Here is a 21042-nt window from a genome sequence, read left to right as displayed (position 1 = left end):
ACCGAGCGTGTGACCCTCGTTCGGAGAGCAATCCATTGGTGGGGTCACACGTTCAGTTCGAGTCCTGTTTAGCGACTCTGGAGCTCAAAACGCGTCTCGAGTTTTGGCCGCCTCCACCGGTCTTCTGGCCCACTGTGCGGCGAGCCGAGGGCAAGCCGAGGGGGACTCCCGGTGCATTGCTGCATTATTGCACAGCGACTCGCATCTCGAGAAAGCGGCCTGTTTGTTTCGGCCGGCTGTGTCTAATCAGCCTTGTTGTGGTTCATTTCGGATCGGCGGTGGGACGCTCCTGCAGCACAGTGGGCCAGAAGACCGGTGGAGGCGGCCCGAATTCGAGACGCGTTTTGAGCTCCAGAGTCGCTAAATGGGACTCAAATCGAACGTGTGACCCCACCAATGGATTCCTCGTTCGGAGAGCAATCCATTGGTGGGGTCACACGATCGGTTCGAGTCCTGTTTAGCGACTCTGCAGCTCAAAACGCGTCTAGAGTTTTGGCGGCGGTCTTGCGGAGCCGCGTCGTGCGATTCTGGAATACAATTACCGAACATGCAAGCCGCCACTCTTTCTTATTGACTCGAGGTCCTTGCGGCAAATTGATTTTTCCGCCAAGCCGTCGCCTCACGCCGGGAGATTGGCACCATTGTTGGGGCTGCATCGGCCAGAATCGGGGAAGGTCGCCACGCCGTCGCTCTGTCTCTCTCGCAAACCAAGGGGACGGCCCGTGAGTGCGAGAGAGACAGCGCGCTTGATGGAACGGGAGCGAAATCCGGCGGCGTGACGCGGAGCAAGGCGGACAGTGGGCCAGAAGACCGGCGGAGGCGGCCAAAACTCTAGACGCGTTTTGAGCTCCATAGTCGCTACATGGAGCTCGAATCGAACGTGTGACCCCACCAATGGATTCCTCGTTCGGAGAGCAATCCATTGGTGGGGTCACACGTTCGATTCGACTCTGGAGCTCAAAACGCGTCTAGAGTTTTGACCGCCTCCACCGGTCTTCTGGCCCACTGTGAGGCGCAAGGCCCAAGGACAGTGTCACGCCGCGCGGTCCGCCGTGGGAGCGCCGCGCCGCCGGGGCCGCGGGTTCGATCCCCGCCAGATCCACCGCCATTTTCCGTATCTGGCGCAATCAATGGCGGTAATCAAGTCACAAGGCGGCGGCCGAGGCGAAGGACCTGAGGCCGGATGCCCGGCCGCCCAATGCCCTCGGGCACCAGCCAATGTGTTTGTTGTTGTTTGTTGTTATTGGCAGCGGTCGTTGGCCAACCAATCGCTGCTTTTTATTCGAGCCGGAGCCGCTCATTTACTGGAAAGCTGTCCCGAGAGGCGCCCGAAAAGGCCGTAAAAGTAGAGGAATCGGTCCGACGGACGGACTGCGGCATCATCATTGCTGATGACGGGACGACGGGATAGCGCCTGCGGAACGCGGGGTAGGCAGCACCGCCAAGCACGCGTGCGCTCGTGCGGCCTACCCGCCAGGCGCTCGCCGAGTCAAACACATCACGTTTCAAGTAAGGAGTTCCAGCGGGAAAAAGATAATTTAACCCCTTTTTTGGCTCAGAGGGTCGATAAAGATTACTCTTATACCTTACGAAGTATTATGAGCATACAAAGTACAAACTAATTTACTTTGCTTTACGAAGAAATAGTTCGAAAATTACAAAGGATTTTTTTTGTAAGCAAATGTATGCTCAAAATACTTTGTTATAAGAAGCTGCTTTTCTTTGCTAGGCCTAAAATGGTTTGTAAGGTTTTCTCAGTGATAATTTTACCCATTTTTGGATAAGCAGATCAATAAAGATAATTTTACCCTCTTTTGGCTCAGCGGGCCGATGAAGGTAATTTTATCTTTTTCGGAACAGCAGCCAGGCCAAAGATAATTTTACCTAGACCAACGGCCAGTCGCAACGATAACGGTGATTTTACCTTTTCGGACCAGCAGCCGTGGCTGTCAACACAATTTCACGCTCCTGGATCAGAAGCTAGTCGCACACCGACAGAGACAATTATACACTTTTTGGCCCGGAGGCCAGTCCCATGCCAAGGAAGGGTCCAGCCAGGCTGAATGAACACATTTTGACGCGTGCACCGCGCCAATTAAATTACGAAACAAGCCAAATGAATCCAACACGGGGGCGCGCGCACACACACACACACACACACACACACACACCCACACACACACACACACACACACACACACACACACACACACACACACACCAGATCCTAGGTGAGCCAGTTCGTTACTGCGATAACGCAGCCGACAACCGAAACGGCGTCGTCACTGGGCCGTGCTGGCGGCGCTGCAGAGCGATTCCGAGAGTCGTTTTCGTCGCTCTGTCTCTCTCGCACCCATACGGGACGCCCCATGAGTGCGAGAGAGACAGAGCGACGACTCTCAGTGTGCTGGCCTGGCATGGCCGCGCTGGGCGACAGGTGAGCTGCGCGCCTCCCCGTCTGGCCCGTCTGGGCCGCGTCTGGCCCGATCCTATCTCCAGCAGTGGCGGCCCTCACGGCACACTGGATTCCGAGGGTCGTTTTCGTCGCTCTGTCTCTCTCGCACCCGTACGGAGCGCCGCGCGAGTGCGAGAGAGACAGGGCGACGAGAACGAACGACTCTCAGTCTGCGGTGCGTGCCGCGGAGTGGCCAATCACTGGGCTGCTCCTTGCCAAGCGGGCCGCTGAGCCGCGCGGTGAACGGCACTCCGCGGACTCAGCGCGACGCAACGCGACGCAACGCAGCCCCTCTTTGCGCCTAAACAGCGTGACCCTCCAAAAATACTAGCCAGGGGAAGGCCTTCGGCCTCGATGCTGAGCTGGATTCTGCTGGAGATGGAAATGCATTTTCATCAGTAGTAAATTTGGATGTGTTTATTTTGAAAATGAGCCTCTTTGCTTTTTGGGGGGTGATAGCCAGGAAGTATGCTTTTGCGCGAAGGATTGTGATTCGGCAATGGTTGGTTTCTCCTTGAATCGACGGAAGGCTATTTAATAATCTAAAACTAAATGTTCCAACCAATCCTAACCTAACCTAACGGGCTCGTGACAGATCTTACTCTACTCGTGACAGATCTTACCCTACTCTCGACAGATTTTTTTCTCAAACTAAATGGTCCAACCAAACCTAACCTAACCTAACGGGCTCGTGACAGATCTTTCTCTACTCGTGACAGATCTTTCCCTACTCTCGACCGATCTTATTCTCAAACTAAATGATCCAACCAATCCTAACCTAACCTAACGGGCTCGTGACAGATCTTACTCTACTCGTGACAGATCTTACCCTACTCTCGACAGATCTTATTCTCAAACTAGATGGTCCAACCAATCCTAACCTAACCTAACGGGCTCGTGACAGATCTTTCTCTACTCGTGACAGATCTTTCCCTACTCTCGACCGATCTTATTCTCAAACTAAATGGTCCAACCAATCCTAACCTAACGGGCTCGTGACAGATCTTCCTCTACTCGCGAAAGATCATACCCTACTTGCGACAGATCTTATTCTCAAACTAAATGGCCTATGAAGCTTGGCGTACGACTATGGAGCTTGGACTATTGAGCTTGGACTATAGAATATGGACTATGGAGCTTAGACTATGGAGCTTGGACTATGGAGCTTGGACTATGGAGCTTGATCTATAGAGTTTGGACTATGGAGCTTGGACTATAGAGCTTGGACTATAGAGCTTGGACTATGGAGCTTCGACTATGTATACGCATATGAATATAGTAAAAATAAACAGAGGAAGATACCTCTTGTAAACTAAAGGTATCAGGGGGGGGGGTGTCGGACAAATGAGCTATTCAAAATCCCAAACAGGGTGCTTCGCTTCGCTCAGCAAAAGAAAGAGAGAGGGAACAATTAAATTGTTCGCAAGCCAAATTCTGGCATTCAAAACGGCTTGCCAATTTTGTGGCACGCAAACTTTCCACTGGCTTTGCGGTGCAATTTGTGTTTGATTCTAAAATTTATTTGGCGCGCAAAGTGTCATCACCCTGCACACGGCGGGGGCGGCGAGATGGCTGCCCTGCCCGTCCTTTCCGGTCGAAGGCGTCCCCGTGCAAACCCTTGCCTTGCCTTCTGCAGCGGACCGACGCCGGGAGTCGCTCTGTCTCTCTCGCTCGCACGGGGCGCCCCGAATAGGCGGCGATTATGAACGGTGATCGGAAAAGGCGGGATGCAAAGAGCAAGGCGGTGGCGAGGCGCACCTCGAGTTGGAGTTGGCCAGCAGACTGATTCGAGAGGCGTTTGCTTCGCTCTGTCTCTCTCGCACCTATACGCGACGCCCCATGAGTGCGAGAGAGACAGAGCGACGAGAACGACTCTCGGAATCAGTCTGCAGGAGCGGCGTGGCGCCAGTGCCAGTGGTGCCAACACAATGCGGTCACCGCCTGTGCCACTGACCGGCAGCCCTGCGCGCCGCACCGCGCACCGCACCGAGGAAACGTCTGGGCGCCTCTTCGAAACGTTTTATTATTTCTCAATCGACTCTTGCCCACGCCTCTGCTGCGGACGGCGCGGTCCCTCCCTCTCCGCCGCGCCGCTGCCACGGCGTGCATCGCTAGTGCATCGCTAGTGCGGCGCCGACCGGCCGACCGCGTTCATCGAAAGCGACACCGCGCCCTCCCCCGCCACCGCGGTCGAGACGCCATGCACTGCACAGTGGGCCAGAAGACCGGTGGAGGCGGCCAAAACTCTAGACGCGTTTTGAGCTCCAGAGTCGCTAAGCAGGACTCGAACCGAACGTGTGACCCCACCAATGGATTCCTCGGGTTCGGAGAGCAATCCATTGGTGGGGTCACACGTTCGATTTGAGTCCCATTTAGTGACTCTGGAGCTCAAAACGCGTCGGGGGTTTCGGCCGCCTGCGCCGGTCTTGTGGCAAATCCACTGCGCACCGCCTTGCATCGGGACGCCTTGCACCGCCTTGATCACATACGCTTGCATTAGCAGCGCGCAAGGCGCGGGCAAGCTGATTCCAACAGCGCCTCCTGTCTCTCTCGTACCCCGCGCGGGGCACCCCGTGAGCGCGAGAGAGACACGGGGCGTTGTTCGGCGGCGGCGTCGGCCCGCAGGGCTTACGTCAGGCGGTGCACGCAGCCCGGCGCGGCCCGCTCGCGGGGAATCTCGCACAGTCATATCGCACGCGGCCTCAGGCACGCGGCCGGCATGAGCGGGAACAGGCTGGCGGGCTTTCACCCGAACGGCACTACACTGGAAGCTGCAAGTGAGGCTGGATGCGCGCGTGACCCTCATGAGTCACCTCATGGTGATGAGTCAACGAGGGGCCGACATGACCGCCCGGCTCGCCGCCCGGGCCGAACCAGTTCGTGCGAACGGCCTGTGGCGGAGCCCCAGGCCCCGAGCACTTTGGCCGACGGCATCCTCATGGAGGTCGATGACGTCCTCGTGGAGGTCGACGGTGTCCTCGTGGAGGTCGAGGGCGTCCTCGTGGAGGTCGACGGCGTCCTCGTGGAGGTCGACGGTGTCCTCTGGAGGTCGACGGCGTCCTCGTGGAGGTCGACCGGCGTCCTCGTGGAGGTCGACGGCGTCCTTGGGGAAGGCGACGACGTCCTCGTGGGGGTCGACGGCGTCCTTCCGGAGGTCGACGGCGTCCTCGCAGAGGTCGACGGCGTCCTCGCGGAGGTCGACGGCGTCCTCGTGGAGGTCGACGCCGTCCTCGTGGAGGTCGACGCCGTCCTCGTGGAGGTCAACAACGTCCTCGTGGAGGTCAACGACGTCCTCATGGAGGTCGACGCGGCGTCCTCAAAGAGATCGACGGCGTCCTCGGCGGCGCCATCGGCGTCCTCCAGATGCCCGTCATCCCGGCGGAGGCCCTGGCCGTGCTGAATCAAGATTCTGCGCTGCGCCGATTGGTTCCACGGCTAGCTGGCGACCGGGGCCTAGAAAGTCCGCGGCGTCCGCGGCGTCCGGCCCCCAGAGCCACGCATCCACCACGGTGGCCCCCGGCGGTTACGCGGTTGTGACCTGGACAACCCGGACAGCATCAGCGCGTACGTGTGTGTCCAGGCGGCCAGGCCCGGTCGGCCGCCTGCCTCCAAAGGCACTCCGCACGGCGCCGCACGGCCTCTCACGTTTTACCGGCGGCGTGCTACGCGCCGCCACACCGGGACGGCCGGGACGGCCGGGACGCCGCCGTTGTTCATCAGCTGTCAGGAAGCAGCGCGCTCTTCGCGTCTCTCTCGCCTCATGAGCCGCACGCGCCCTCCGCGCCGGCCTCCGCGCCGCCGCCCCTCCGCGATCCGTTTAATGCACTTCTTTTCGTTGCAGTTGGAAATCGCTTCGCGAGCGGCGTTCGGGGAAAGTCGCCAAGGCACTGACGAGGAGGCCGAGTCGAGCCGCCGGCATTCCAGCCCGTCATTTTACAAAGGATAAAAAAAATTAAAGTACAATTATTTGCGAAGTTTTTTTTTTTTTTGTGCGGTAACTAGTGTCTTTTTCTTTCGGAAATTAAGGCGGTCGCGGTTGAGAGGCGCTGCGAGCGCGGTGCTCTACAGGAAGAGCGCGGGAACGAGTTAGTGCGTGCTGCAAAATGGTCCAGCCAGGTCCAGCCGGCGCGCTGTGCCGGGACCGCCGCGTCACCGTGTTGAAACCCAACCGCGGCGCCGCGGCCCCGCCACGCCCCGACAGTGCCCTGAGCGCCCCGCGCGGCCAGCCGGCGGGTTTCGTCAAAACACGCGAAATGTCTCGCATCCGAAACGCCGCTCGCTTCCTTGGAGGAACGGCCAGCCAGCCGGCCGGCCCACAGTGGGCCAGAAGACCGGTGGAGGCGGCCAAAACTCTACACGCGTTTTGGGCTTCAGGGTCGCTAAATGGGACTCGAACCGAACGTGTGACCCCCCCCCCCCAACCAATGGATTGCTCTCCGAACGAGGAATCCATTGGTCGGGTCACACGTCCGGTTCAAGTCGTGTTTAGCGACTCTGGAGCTCAAAACGCGTCTAGAGTTTTGGCCGCCTCCACCGGTCTTCTGGCCCACTGTGCGGCCGGCCAGCCAGCCAGCCAAGCAGCCAGCTAGCCTGGCTGGGAGCGGTCAGGGAACAATGGCGCACGTTGCATGGCCCAGTTTGCCACAATTAGCGACCAATTAAAACGATGCATTTCGATGAGACGAGACCCCCGGGCAAGTGCCGACGTGCCGATGGTGTGCGATCGATCGCGCTTTTTCTCTCGCTCTCCGTTTGGTGGTGAAACGACATGTGTTTCAAACGCGAAGAAAAAACAGAGAAAAAATGGCGAGGAAGAAAAAAACGGCGATGGCGGTCGGTATGACTACTTGCGGACTGGTTTGGCTATGCACGTGTGGCCTTTGCTTGCAGTGCGCTGGCACGGCTAGCGCGGTGTGCGGCCGCCGGGCTTCCATCCCTGGAGTCCAGGGCCTGCCGGAGCGTGCCTGGAGCGTGCCCGGAGTGCCTCCAGTCCCTATCGCAGGCCGTGCAATGCCCGAAATTGGATTACACAAAGTGTAGCGGTGACCTTCCACCCGACCGGGACGCGCGGCCACGTACGGCCAGTCGCTGGAGCCTCCAGACGCATATCTAGTCACTGGAGCCTCCACACACCAGTCGCTGGAGCCTCCAGACGCAGTGTCCAGTCGCTGGAGCCTCCAGACGCACGTCGCTGGAGCCTCCATACAGTGTCCAGTCGCTGGAGCCTCCAGACGCAGTGTCCATTCGCTGGAGCCTCCAGACGCAGCGTCCAGTCGCTGGAGCCTCCACACACCAGTCGCTGGACCACTGCCTGTTGGGTTCGGGACTTGTACAGTGTCCAGTCGCTGGAGCCTCCAGATGCAGTTCTCAGTCTCTGGAGCCTCCAGACACCATGCCGTCTGAGCTATGACATCAGAGAGTTGCCGCACCGTGCACACACATACCCGCCAAAACAAAAACAATCAAGGGCTCGTTCGCCTGGTTTACAGTCCAGCCAGAGAGGGCTCCTTTCTTGATTCAGACGCACAGCAAAGGATTGGCCATTTGGTCGTGGGAGCGAACTAAAGCGGCCCACATTGTCTCGCCCCGCCCCGCCCGGCCCTTCGCCACCATTAGGGTAACGCCTTGCGACACCGTGTTACGTTTTGGCGGCGCTGGGAAACCTCAACGCACGGCGGCGGAGGCCGGCGGAGGCTGCCCGCCGCGTCATGTCCAGTAGTGTCCAGCAATGTCCAGCAGCAGTGTCCAGCGCCGGCCGCGTGTCCGTCCGCTCGCAGCAAAGAACGTTGTTCTCTCTGTCTCTCTCGCACCTCGACGGAACGCCGAGCGGCAGAGCCAGCACGACGGAGGCGGTGCACAGTGGGCCAGAAGACCGGTGGAGGCGGACAAAACTCTAGATGCGTTTCGAGCTCCAGAGTCGCTAAACAGGACTCGAACCGAACGTGTGACCCCACCAATGGATTCCTCGTTCGGAGAGCAATCTATTGGTGGGCTCACACGTACGGTTCGAGGCCCATTTAGCGACTCTGGAGCTCAAAACGCGTCTGGAGTTTTGTCCGCCCCACCGGTCTTCTGGCCCACTGTGCGGTGTCTATCAGCAGTAGACTGGTTCCGAGAGTCCTTTTCGTCGCTCTGTCTCTCTCGCCTCGCACCAATGCAGTACGCCCGATGAGTGCGAGAGAGACAGAGCGACGAAAGCGACTTCCGGAATCAGGCTGAAGCCTTGCACCGTGTGGGTGTGGACCCTCCGTGAACACAACTCTGGTCTCCTCATTCATTCCTTCATTCATTCATTCATTCATTCATTCATTCATTCATTCATTCATTCATTCATTCATTCATTCATTCATTCATTCATTCTCATTCATTCATTCATTCATTCGTTCATTCATTCATGCCCAAAGAGTCCTGCCGGCGTCACATTCGCGTTGTCCTCGCTGTGCTCTGCCGCTCTGCCGCTCTGACGGATGGCAAATATTTGGCGGGCGAGTCACTCGCCAAACCGGAAACAGCCAGCACGCCGACGTGTCCTGGCGGACCACACACACACGGCCTAGGCAGAGGGGCCAGGCGAGGAGAGGATCGCAAGGCAGAGAGTCTCCGAAAAAACTGACAAAACACTAAAAATTTGGGGGAAAAGTATAGCAACTGGGACACTGCTATGTGTTTTCATTCTCCCTTTTTTTTGCGCGCCGTGGTGGTTTTGGTGGTCAGCGTCGCGGACGCTTTAATGACCGAGTTTACGGCGCTAGAAGCACGTCGAGCAGTTTCTCGTATTCGCGAGAGGGTGGCGCTAGCAGAGAGAGAGAGAGGCGGGGAGGGAGGGAGGGAGGAGCAAAAAACACACCGGCCGCACAGTGCAGAGCGCAGCCTGCATTGGATTTGAATTCCATTTATAAACTTGTTGGGTGGGTTTGAGCACACAGGTATTTCGCACCGCGCTCACTCGCACCTGTGTGTGTGTGTGTGTGTATGTATGTGTGTATGTGAGCGTGTGTGTGTGTGTGTGTGTGTGTGTGTGTGCGTGAAAATGGCACAGTGAGACGGTCAGCAGTATGTGTTGCGTGGCTTCGAACGCGATGCACCTAAAAGGCGAGCCTGACACTGAGAGCGTGTCACGCCACGCTAGCGCGCACACACACAGGCACTACACACACACACACAGGCACTACACACACACACACACACACACACACACACACAACTCATAAGGGGCCTTGCATTGTGGGACACGCGCGCCGCGTTCCGTCGCGTCGCCCATCGACACTTTTTAATGAGAGATGCGGGGAGAAAGTAAGTGGCGCCAACTCGGCATGAATATATCCGCTTCGATTAACGCCCCGCGACTGACCGGCCGACCAACCGCCGCACAGTGGGCCAGAAGACCGGTGGAGGCGGTCGAAATCCCGGACGCGTTTTGAGCTCCAGAGTCGCTAAATGGGACTCGAACCGAACGTGTGACCCCCACCAATGGATTCCTGGTTCGAAAAGCAATCCATTGGTGGGGTCACACGTTCGGTTCGAGTCCCTTTTAGCGACCCTAGAGGACGAAACGCGTCTAGAGTTTTGGCCACCTCCACCGGTCTTCTGGCCCACTGTCCGCCACTTCGAGAGAGGATCCCATCCCGCTGCCCTCGTTCATGGTCGATGCCTAATGAGAGCGGTAAAGGTATTTTTTCCGCAGCGGTGCAGAGGAACATTCACTTCAGTGCAGTATTTAAATTACCATTCACTACCATTCACAAGATAGGCCTCCGGACAAGGCAAGGGAAATAGTATATCGAGCGCTAAAAAACTAAATTCACCATACACTCTCAAAACCTCACAACTATTTGAGGCCATACAAAGAAAATTTTATGGTTTCAGAAAGTATTTTTAGCACGAACATATGATTAAAGCAGTGCGTAATTCACTGCGCAATTCGTTGAATTAATGACAGAATCTGTGGTTAAATCGGGTTAGACGCCCTCAACGCCAGCTGGCCGTGCGCGCGCAGTGTCATTCGACACCCCTAGTCAGCAGGGCTCGCGTCACTACACTGTAAAAAATTCCGTACTTTTGTACGGAAATGGTACAGAAAAATATAGTACGGAGGTACGGAGAAAAGTACGGAACGTTCCGTACTTGCTCCACATAAACCCATGTAAATGGGTACGGAAAAAAAGTACGGAATGTTCCGTAGTTGGCAAGTACGGACAGTCCAGGCAAATTATTGACCAGACATGTTCCGTACTTTTTCCGTACTTTTTTCTCACAGTGTAGCTCGCGTCCACAGCGCTCAAAATAATTTGTCGGGTTCTACTTCGTCGGGTACTAATTAGACATTGTCGTGTCCAAAGGAAAAACCACATCGGAGAGTATTGGTGAATTCCTCGGAGTTCACTGTGAAATTTATCGGTGCAGGCGGCGTCGGGCCCCGCGTGGGCTCCCCGTCGGTGTCCTCCCCGTCCGCCGTGACCCCTCACCGTGCCCGTCGAAGGCACGCAGCGGGTCACTCGGACGAGCAGCCCCGCCCCGCCCCGTGACCCCCGAGCAATGCAGCGAGCCAGCCCCGTCCATCGTCCTCTCTGTCTTCACCTGACTCGACACGTACGCACCGCGGCACGCATCACACCGCCTTATAGACTTCGCGCCTCTCCCAGCGAATAGCCGGCCTCCCTTGTTTGGGCCGCCACCCTGTCGGCCCCGCCGTCCCCGACGGGCCGTGTTTGGACTGCGGGACGGACTGGGTGGACTCGGGTGGACTCAAACGGACTTGAACGGACTTGAACACTCAAACGGACTTGAACGGACTTGAAACACTCAAACGGACTTAACGCTCGAACGGACTTAACACTCGAACGGAATGGACACTCGAACGGACTTGAACACTCGAACGGACTTTGAACACTAGAACAGACTTGAACACTAGAACGGACTTGAACGGACTTGAACGGACTTCGATTACTGGAACGGACTTGAACGCACTGGCGTGGTGCGAATCCATGAGGGTGCCAGTAGCGTCGTGGGGCTAGCTGGCTGGCTGCAGGCCGATTCCGAGAGTCCTTTTCGACGCTCTGTCTCTCTCGCACTCGTGGGGCGTCCCGTAGTGGTGCGAGAGAGACAGAGCGACGAAAACGACTCTCGGAATCAGTCTACTGCTAGCCCCGGGCGGGTCTGGCGGGACCGGCAAAGCGACGCGAGTCTATAGCAGGGCTGCCGGTTGGGCCTCGACGTGGATGGAGAGCCAAACATGGACGCACTGACAGCATCTGGGAGATCTCAGGCCCAGTTTTAAGGGGGTGCATTCAAAGGCGGCGGCCGGCACCTGCACTGTGTCCGTGTGTGTGTGTGTGTGTGTGTTGTGTGTGTGTGTGTGCGCGCGCGCGCGCGCGCGCGCGCGTGTGTGTGTCCATGTGAGTGTGTGGGTAGCCGCGAAAGCCCATGACGGGACAGCTTCACGCGGCTGCGGTGCGCAGTGCCCGACAGTGCAGTGCCGCATTCCGACAAGAATATTAGGCAAAATGTCGCCGTGCTGGGCTTATTGCCTACAAAAGTCGTTCATTTTAGTAAAGAAAAATGATTTTTGTCATACACGAAAGCTTTTTCGAGTCAATTTGCAAAAATGGTCCATGATAAGGCAATGGATTTCCATTGACCAACGCAAGCGCGTTTTCTGTAGGTGTAGCAGCGACGGTTTGTTGGTTCGTTTTTTTTTTTTTGGGCGGAAACGATTCATTGGCGCGTCTATTCCGTTTCCATATTTCACAACAGAGCGGCCGGCAGTGTCTCGCACTTCGGACGCTTTTCAAGCCCCGTATTTTACGCACCCCGTCGGGCAACTCTGAGACCAACTTCTCCGCGGGTTCCGTTTCGCCACGGCCGCTTGACTTGTGTGTGCGGAGAGGAAAATGAAAAATGGGCGTCGGTGGCGGAAAAAAAGAGTTTCCACGGCGCGTTTCCACACCGCAGCAGTTGTAGTGTAGTGGTTGCAGCGGCGCGGTGGCGCGGCTCGGCGGTGCGAATTGAAAGCACCACTTTCTGAATCATTGCGCTCCCCGATGGAGTGCCGGCCCCGCGCCCCGCGATGCAGCAACGGCGGCACGGTGTCCAGCACACTGATTCCGAGAGTCGTTTTCGTCGCTCTGTCTCTCTCGCACTCGGGTGGCACACCGCGTAGGCAGACAGGGCGACGGAAACGACTCCCGGAATTGGTTTGCTGCGCTTGCCCAGCCCGTGCACCCTGTCCGACCCTGTCAGACTCAACCTCTCTACCTGGTCCGGCTTCTTGATCCTCCACCGAAGTCCACCCCGAATCTTCCACCCCGTCATCGTCGCCCCCCACGATGCCGTCGCACATGGGCCAGAAACCGGCGGAGGCGGCCAAAATTCTAGACGCGTTTTGAGCTCCAGAGTCGCTAAACAGGACTCGAACCGAACGTCTGACCCCACCAATGGATTCCTCGTCCGGAGAGCAATCCATTGGTGGGGTCACACGTTCGGTTCGAGTCCCATTTAGCGACTCTGGAGCTCAAAACGCGTCTAGAGTTTTGGCCGCCTCCACCGGCTTCTGGCCCACTGTGCCTCGTCGCCGTTCTCCACCCCGGATCCTCCCGAGGATCCTCCCCCCGTCATCGTCGTCGTCACCCTCCACCCCGTCGTCGACCTTCACCTCGCCGTCGTCCTCCGCCGCGGGGAAGCCCTCCCTCCGCCACCCACCGCGCTGAGTCATCCCCGCGGCCCTCGCGGCCTGCATGGCGCGGGTTTTCTCCCCCGCGGCGGTTCGCAGGCGGACGCAACTTTTAGCGCTTGGCTGGCGGTGGTCCGCGCTCCGCGCCTCGCTCGACGCGTGACACTTTCTTCTTGATGGTCTCGGCGATCGACGATCGCCGGCCGAACCGGACCGGTCCACAGTGGGCCAGACGACCGGTGGAGGCGGCCAAAACTCTAGACGCGGTTTGAGCTCCAGAGTCGCTAAATGGGGCTCGAACCGAGCGTGTGACCCCACCAATGGATTCCTCGTTCGGAGAGCAATCCATTGGTGGGGTCACACGTTCTTTTCGAGTCCCATTTAGCGACTCTGGAGCTCAAAACGCGTCTGGAGTTTCGGCCGCCTCCACCAGTCTTCTGGCCCACTGTGCGGACAGAGAAACAGCGTCTTACCTGGCCGACAGCGCCGACAGGCCGACAGGTGGCAGCGTGGTAAAAATCCAACAAGGCGGTGACAACAGCCCGTCACGGACGCACCAACACAATCACACACTCTCACTCACACGCGCGCGCCGATGGATGATTGAGCCCGTAATCCAAGATGCAATGCGATGCAATCCGGGGCGGGGCGGGGCGGGGCGGGGCGGGCGGGGGGGCGGGGCGGGGCGGGGCGGGGCGCCGCTCCAGGCACGTGCCTTCCTAAAGGGGCCGCGGGGCGCGCGATGCGCCGCACCAGGTCACTCGGCCGCACCGCGGGGCCGAACGGCGATGGGGATCGGGACGATCGGGACGCGAGACGCTGGCCGGCCGAACGGACCGAACGGGGAGACGCTCCGGCTCGGCGGTGCTGCGCGCGCTGGCTCGGCTGGAGACCGACTGTTGTGGCTGCGCGCTGCGCCATGCCAGCCACGCCGTGCCGCCGGTCGGGAGCGTCGGGAGCCGCGCGCGGTGCGGCGCGGAGGGAACACCCCCTCCCTCTCACTCTCGCTATCAATGGCACGGCGGCAGGTCGGGACGCGCGGCGACGCGCGGCCCCCTCCCTCTCTCTCGCACTTGCGGTGCTTGCTCCGGCGCACAGTGGGCCAGAAGACCGGTGGAGGCGGACAAAACTCTAGACGCGTTTTGATCTCCAGGGTCGCTAAACAGGACTCGAACCAAACGGTGACCCCACCAATGGATTCCTCGTTCGGAGAGCAAAGCATTGGTGGGGTCACACGTTCGGTTCGAGTCCCATTTAGCGACTCTGGAGCTCGAAATGCGTCTGGAGTTTTGTCCGCCTCCACCGGTCTTCTGGCCCACTGTGCGTCGCCGCACGGGTGCGAGAGAGACGTCAGCGCGTGCTCCTGTCTTGGACTATCAGTCGGAAGCGCCACCGCACCGCCGATACTGCGCCCTGCACGTGGTGAAGTTCAACCACTCTCCAGTTTTTAACAGTGGGTTTCTACGGGTTTTTCACCCACCACAAAAAAAACGAAAAGTCTCATGTAACAGTACACGACTCTCCGATACATTTTTGGCGGGTGTTGATGTTTCTTGTTGTTTTTTTCGGATTTTGACTTTCTGACGGTGTGGCCGTCCCTCTGACGCGGCTTACAGCGTAGGCACGGCCTGCCTCACTTTAGTGACGCTATCTGCAGCGCGGCAGCTAGGCGCGCCAGGCGGCAGCCTCGCGTTCCGTTTCCGCCGCGAGTCCGCGAACGCACCACGCACAGTGGGCCAGAAGACCGGTGGAGGCGGCCAAAACTCTAGACATGTTTTGAGCCCCAGAGTCGCTAAATGTGGCTCGAACCGAACGTGTGACCCCACCAATGGATTGCTCTCCGAACGAGGAATCCATTGGTGGGGTCACACGTTCGATTCGAGTTCCAGTGAGCGACTCTGGAGCTCAAAACGCGTCTAGAGTTTGGGCCGCTCCACCGGTCTTCTTGCCCACTGTACCACGCCGCACTAGGCCGCACTTGCGAGGCGCGTGGGAGGCGTTCGAGTAGAGCGGCCCGTCGCTCTGTCTCTCTCGCACCCACACGGGACGCCCCATGAGTGCGAGAGAGACAGAGCGACGAAAACGACTCTCGGAATGAGTCTTCTGCTGCGCTCGGCTGCGCCGTCGGAAGAGATTTGTCGGATAAAGAGAGAGGGGGGCGAGGCGACACTGGGAAAATGAATGCCGCTTGTTGACCGCGCCGACTGCATGCACTGACCAGCTCAAGGGACTCCCTGGCTGGCTTTCTCTGGGAATCCGGTCGTCTAATCACTCATTCGGTGACGAGCGTGGCTGTGGAAGCACAACTAGACGTCCGCAGACTCATTCCGAGAGTCATCTTCGTCGTTCTGTCTCTCTCGCACCTACACGGGACGACCCATGAGTGCGAGAGATACAGAGCGACGAAAACGACTCTCGGAATCGGTCTGCACTTCTGCAGGCGTCTTGGAAGGGAACTCAGCGGGCCGGGTTCTGGCGGGGAAGTCCACCCACGCCATGCCACACAGCAGCACAGCACCGGCACCGCACTGCCGCCGTGGAGAGGATTCCGAGAACTGTCATGAGCAAGGACAGCAACGGAACAAACATGAGCACGGGGACATCCGGAGAGGATAGCTCGTTTCAAAACGTTTGCTGACAAACCTGGAAAATATTTCTAGCTTAAATAGTGACACACCACAATCACTTTATTAGATCAAACGAGAAAGAGACAGAGAGAGCCTCCACGCGGCGCTAACTAAATGAACTGCATCCGCGCGCAGCGGGTAAAATCGAACTGCACTTCCTTGAGGCTGGTACTCCGGCAGGCCCGACCAGGCCGGCACTCAGGTCGAGCCTTACATAGATAAGTCGATGATGAGTGTCTCGGTGTGTAATTTCCCCGTCCGAGAGTGCTGGAACGAATGCAGGCTCCCCGAGCGTGTCCACTCCACCGGTAACTGGCAAAGTGCGTTCTAGTCAGCTTGAGCGCCTGGCAGCTAGGCAACGAACCGTCGCGCATCTCCGGGGTGTGCTGTGTGTTGCCTACCCACCCCTTGAAGGGCGCCCGGTCTCGGGTGACACTTCAAGTGGGTCTCTCGCGCTGCAGTATATTTAATGTATTTGATTTTTGACAATTTTTTTATTTTTTTATTTTTTTTAAAACCGGGATTTCAAAACGCGACGAAGAGAAACAGGAAAAGACGCCGATTTCTGCGTTCCTCGTCCGCGTGTATTTGAATTTTCGCGCTATTTCGCTCTCCGCCGCCTCTACGAACAGTACAAGACTTCGCCTGTTTCGTCATAAGTGAGGTTATGTGTTTGTTTTGTTTGTGAAAATGGAAACATTTAGATGTGAATAGAGTCTGAGTTGCGCTCATTTACGTCCAGGAATAGCTGTTCTTCGTTGAAGATCGTTCAATAATGAATTTGTATGAAATTTTCGGTCAGTTTCTGAAAATTTTAAATATTGTGTATTTTTGGGGGTAATTTGAAGCCAACTTTCAAAGTATCAATGCATTTTTCCTCCTGTCAGTTGACAGTTGAGTCTCTCACTTTAAAACTGTTCTCAAACCCTTGATCAAATCTGAGGTGAGTTTATCACATGTATCATGTATCATTTCACATTTCTACTTGACATTAACCGTTATTTAATTTTTACTAACAATTTTGCAGAGCTATGGAATCACCGCCCAGTAATTTGGTTGAGACTATGGAATCACCGCCCAGTAATTTGGTTGCGACTATGGAATCACCGCCTAGTAGTTTAATTGCAAATGAACATGACTACACCGCAGTTGAGGTGCCCCTAGAAGCAATTAAACAGGAATTGTCAGAAAACTTAGATGATGATGACGACATTCAAGAAATACTTGTGGATAAGTCACCAGATTATGTCCAAAGAATACCAATTGTCCTCCGTGACAATAAACCCAAGCTTAGAGTCCGAAAGGATACCCATGTTCCTAGGACATCCCCCTCACTAATAAAACCGCCAAAGCGGTCATTACTCATACCATCGCAGAAAAAATCCTTGCTACTTCCACGTCCTGTGCCCATCATGCCCAAACTCCAATTCTCACTTCCCGTTTCTCCCAATTCTAATGTGGAACCGCCTAAAAATTGTAAGGGTGTCATGGTTGTCCAAGACATTAAGGTAACATATTTTTTTAAAAGAAATGAACTTATGATTGATTTTATGTGGCCTGATTGAATTTTAAATCTATCTTTTGTCAAAGGTTTGCACAATGTATGTTCCAAAGTCAGAAGATGGTAGTGCTACCAAGATGACTCTTCCAATGGGTGCATTTACTGCGTCTCCTGCTGTAAAGTCCACCTTAACACCTCCAATAATTTTTCCTTCAAAGCAATCCAATGAGGTTTGTACAAAATGGATATTATGGTCAGAAAGTAATTTATTTGTGCCTAATATGTTTGTTCATTTATTTGAAGGTACAGACCACTAGTGCAACTGCAACTACAACGGTGGAAGTAAATTTAACTGGAAACAAGATTAGGAACAACAGAAAGGTTAGCCCTGGTATTTTCTAAATATTATTTCAAGTTTTGTATGTTTATTGCTTCTATGTGCAATGTTATCTTCCCTTAAATTTTATTTTCCATTTTTAGAGTCCAGCAGAACCTCATACTATTACTGCTCCAATCATTCTTGCCAACAAGAAGGTATTTTTTAGTGGTGCTTTAAAATTGCTTAACTTTAAGTGAACACCTGAATCTAATCACTTTTATCTTGTTTCAGGATGCTACTAAACCGACTTACTCACTAGTTGAAGATGTTCAAGTACAAATCAGTGACAGGTTACCACTATGTTGGTTCAGTGCTGTTGAGAAAGATGGGATTAATGTAATGTTGCTATCCTTTGGAAGAGAAAAAGCTATCCAGCGTAGATTATTTGTGTCCGTAACTGGAAATGTTGAAATTACTGTTCATTGCAAGCCACTGCTCGAAACCTTCGTTAGTGACATTCTTAAACAAGCCGGTGAATCTGTGAGCCTTACTGCAGAGACAGTAAAAGACTTCAGCGACTGGGTCTTGAAATTAGTTCATATTCTTAGGGATTTTCATGTGTGCATTGGTTTAGAATGGATAAACCCATCTCAAGAGATTATTGAACAATGCAATGTTATTCTTGATAGCAATCCTTATCAAGAATCTAGGTATTCAGAGACTTTGAGATCCAAGAACTGCTTGAAACTTGTGGAATCAGGTAAAAGAAAATGCTTAGAATGCTGCAAAGCAAATTCTGCTGCCTCTAAGTATGCCAAGTGCGGCCATAAGAGCACCCAAACACCAACAAAGAAAAAGAAATGTAATGCATCTGTGGGCCCAGACGGTGATGACACTGTGTATTTGGTGAGAGGTAAGAGTCCAGAGCACCATCCTAATTCAAAAGCGTCTGAAAGTTCCAGAGGTAAAAAGCGTAACTTAGTCTTAAAAATTAAGAAAGGCAAAGTAATGGCCTAAATGCCTCAATAATTTTGTGTCATTTTCTCTTGTCGAATTTGTTGGTCTCATTCATTTAACTTACATTTTAAATAATCTCCAAATTGTAGTAGACCTCATTCTTTTTCTTTTTTGTTGTTATTTTTAATTATGTTGTCTGTTACCCAAGGTGACGAGCTTATGTGATACGCATAATTTAATTTCACTTTGTAAATAAATATCTCGTGATTGTTTTTTTTTTCAATACCAACATCGTAATTTCTTTTTCCCTTCCCAACTTTTTTTTTTTTTGTTTTCTTTTCTTGTTTCATTTGGTCACTTTTATCATGGGGTGGCAATATAAAAAGCCGTGGTGAGTGAAGGGCAGACGTCCTTGGCAGATTAGATTGGCCTAGGGAAACGAGGGGAAGGGGCGGGGGGGAGGAGGGTCATTCCCCGGGCGCGTGATCCTTGGTCTGGGGGGAGGGAAAAGGGGGGGGGGGCAGACGGTGGGTACACCACTCTGCACCCCACCTGCCAGGCAGCGTGCGGGCAGGCCTAACAACGTGCTCATGCGGTCACCTCGCTTCCCAGCGCGGCGGCTCCACGGACGCGCCAGGATACGCGGCGAAGGGGGGAGGGGAGAGGGCAAGAAGTCGCCAAGTCTAGGAGGAAGTCTGGTGAAAACTAACGCACAGGCGCATGGATACGCGCTCGCCCGCGGAAGAGATCAGTTACGAAACCCCATAAAGCTGCGTTGGACCCGCGCCCGCCTGGCCGGCCGGACGCGGACGGGACGGCCTGGCTGGGGCACTGGCGCTGGGACTCCAGCACCAGGACCGGCACATCGCCCTGCCGTCCAGTCCAGTCCGCGCGGGTTTCATTTCATTACACTTCACGATACGACGCTGTCAGCACACTGATTCGAAGAGTCGTCGTCGTCGCTCTGTCTCTCTCGCACCTGTACGGGGCGCCCCATGAGTGCGAGAGAGACAAAGCGACACGACTCTCGGAATGAGTCTGCAGGGCCTCCGAGGGAAGTCCGGCGTGGGCAACGGTCCTGGTGTGAGGCAGTGCGGCTGTCTTACGTCAAACATTGCGCGCGCCACGCCTCCAGCACCATCTCCGAAGGTGTGTCTGCCGGGTCACTGAAAAAGGAGGGAGGCGCCCCACAGTGGGCCAGAAGACCGGTGGAGGCGGCCAAAACTCCAGACGCGTTTTGAGCTCCAGAGTCGATAAATGGGACTCGAACCGAACGTGTGACCCCACCAATGGATTCCTCGTTCGGAGAGCAATCCATTGGTGGGGTCACACGTTCGGTTCGAGCCCTGTTTAGCGACTCTGGAGCTCAAAACGCGTCTGGAGTTTTGGCCGCCCCCACCGGTCTTCTGGCCCACTGAGCGCCCCCTTCCTTTTAAAAGGCGGTTCGCGCGCTGTGTGTCCCCGAGGGAAGGCCCTGCGGGGGCGTCGCCGTGCCCCCAAGCGTGGCCCCAAGCGTGTGCCGCGAGAGGCCCGGCATTGTCTTAGGCCGTCTGCGGACTGAGAGTCGCTCTGTCTCTCTCGCACTCATGGGGCGTCCCGTACAGGTGCGAGAGAGACGGAGACAGTCTGCCGCGGCCGTTTATCACACACTCCGTCATTATTTTGGGGTGACGGTGACGGTCGTGTCGTAAGGCTGCTTTCAATGGAGACAGAGACAGGTACGGCGCGGAGCTCCGCGGGGCACTACACCGCGATGTGTATCGCCACGCCGCCGTAGCCACGCCGGCAGGCGGATTCCGAGAGTCGTTCTCGTCGCTCTGTCTCTCTCGCACCTGTACGGGACGTGCCATGAGTGCGAGAGAGACAGAGCGACGAAGACGACTCTCGGAATCCGTCTGCTGGCGTGGCGCGGCGTATCTCGCGGTGTTTAGGGCGTGTCCTATTCTCAGAAGCGGTCCGGCCGATGCTGCGCACGCCGCGGCACAGTGGGCCAGAAGACCGGCGGAGGCGGCCTAAACTCTAGACGCGTTTTGAGCTCCAGAGTCGCTAAATGGGACTCGAACCGAACGTGTGACCCCACCAATGGATTGCTCTCCGAACGAGGAATCCATTGGTGGGGTCACACGCTCGGTTCGAGTTCCATTTAGCGACTCTGGAGCTCAAAACGCGTCTAGGGTTTTGGCCGCCTCCACCGGTCTTCTGGCCCACTGTGCGCGGCCGATGCGTGGAGGATGCCGTGCGCCGCTTGATCTTAGGCCGGACAGGTTGACGTCCTGACGTCCCCAAGGCCCTCTCGCTGGAGGCAGGCCGCCGCCGGCAGACTCATTCCGACAGTCGTCGCTGTGTCTCTCTCGCACCTGCACGGGACGCCCCATGAGGGCGAGAGAGACAGAGCGACGAAAACGACTCTCGGAATCAGTCTGCAGCCCGCCACACTGCTAGGCGGGCATCCACCACCGGCCGGGCCGCGCATAGCGCATTATTGCCTCATGGGGTCGACGGAAAAAACAAGCA

At 56.0% G+C, this 21042-nt stretch overlaps 2 protein-coding genes across 3 annotated transcripts in view; one reads left to right on the top strand and one right to left on the bottom strand.

Moving 5' to 3' along the window:
* The window catches only part of LOC117651838, a 61896-nt gene extending 48127 nt beyond the window's left edge, over nucleotides 1-13769 (bottom strand). The window contains exon 1 of the mRNA XM_034396247.1: nucleotides 13598-13769. The gene's annotated coding sequence lies outside the window, so the exon portion shown is untranslated. The remainder of the gene's footprint in view (nucleotides 1-13597) is intronic.
* Nucleotides 13770-16391: 2622 nt separating this feature from the next.
* On the top strand, nucleotides 16392-18813 carry LOC117651577. 2 transcript variants are annotated; one of them, XM_034395712.1, is made up of 7 exons: nucleotides 16392-16548; nucleotides 16639-16694; nucleotides 16779-17259; nucleotides 17342-17482; nucleotides 17556-17633; nucleotides 17733-17786; nucleotides 17863-18813. In XM_034395712.1, the coding sequence occupies exons 3-7, from the start codon at nucleotides 16783-16785 to the stop codon at nucleotides 18586-18588; spliced, it is 1476 nt and encodes a 491-aa protein (XP_034251603.1). In that variant the 5' UTR covers nucleotides 16392-16548; nucleotides 16639-16694; nucleotides 16779-16782; the 3' UTR covers nucleotides 18589-18813. The 2 variants fall into 2 exon arrangements, with proteins under 2 accessions (XP_034251603.1, XP_034251602.1); XM_034395711.1 differs by having other exon boundaries at nucleotides 16392-16694.
* Nucleotides 18814-21042: the final 2229 nt, after the last annotated feature.

Source organism: Thrips palmi, unplaced genomic scaffold (assembly GCF_012932325.1).
Source record: "Thrips palmi isolate BJ-2018 unplaced genomic scaffold, TpBJ-2018v1 HiC_scaffold_6, whole genome shotgun sequence".
NCBI lineage: Eukaryota > Metazoa > Arthropoda > Insecta > Thysanoptera > Thripidae > Thrips > Thrips palmi.
The sequence above is the reverse complement of the archived record's forward strand: the minus strand, read 5'-3'. Positions and strand labels throughout refer to the sequence as shown.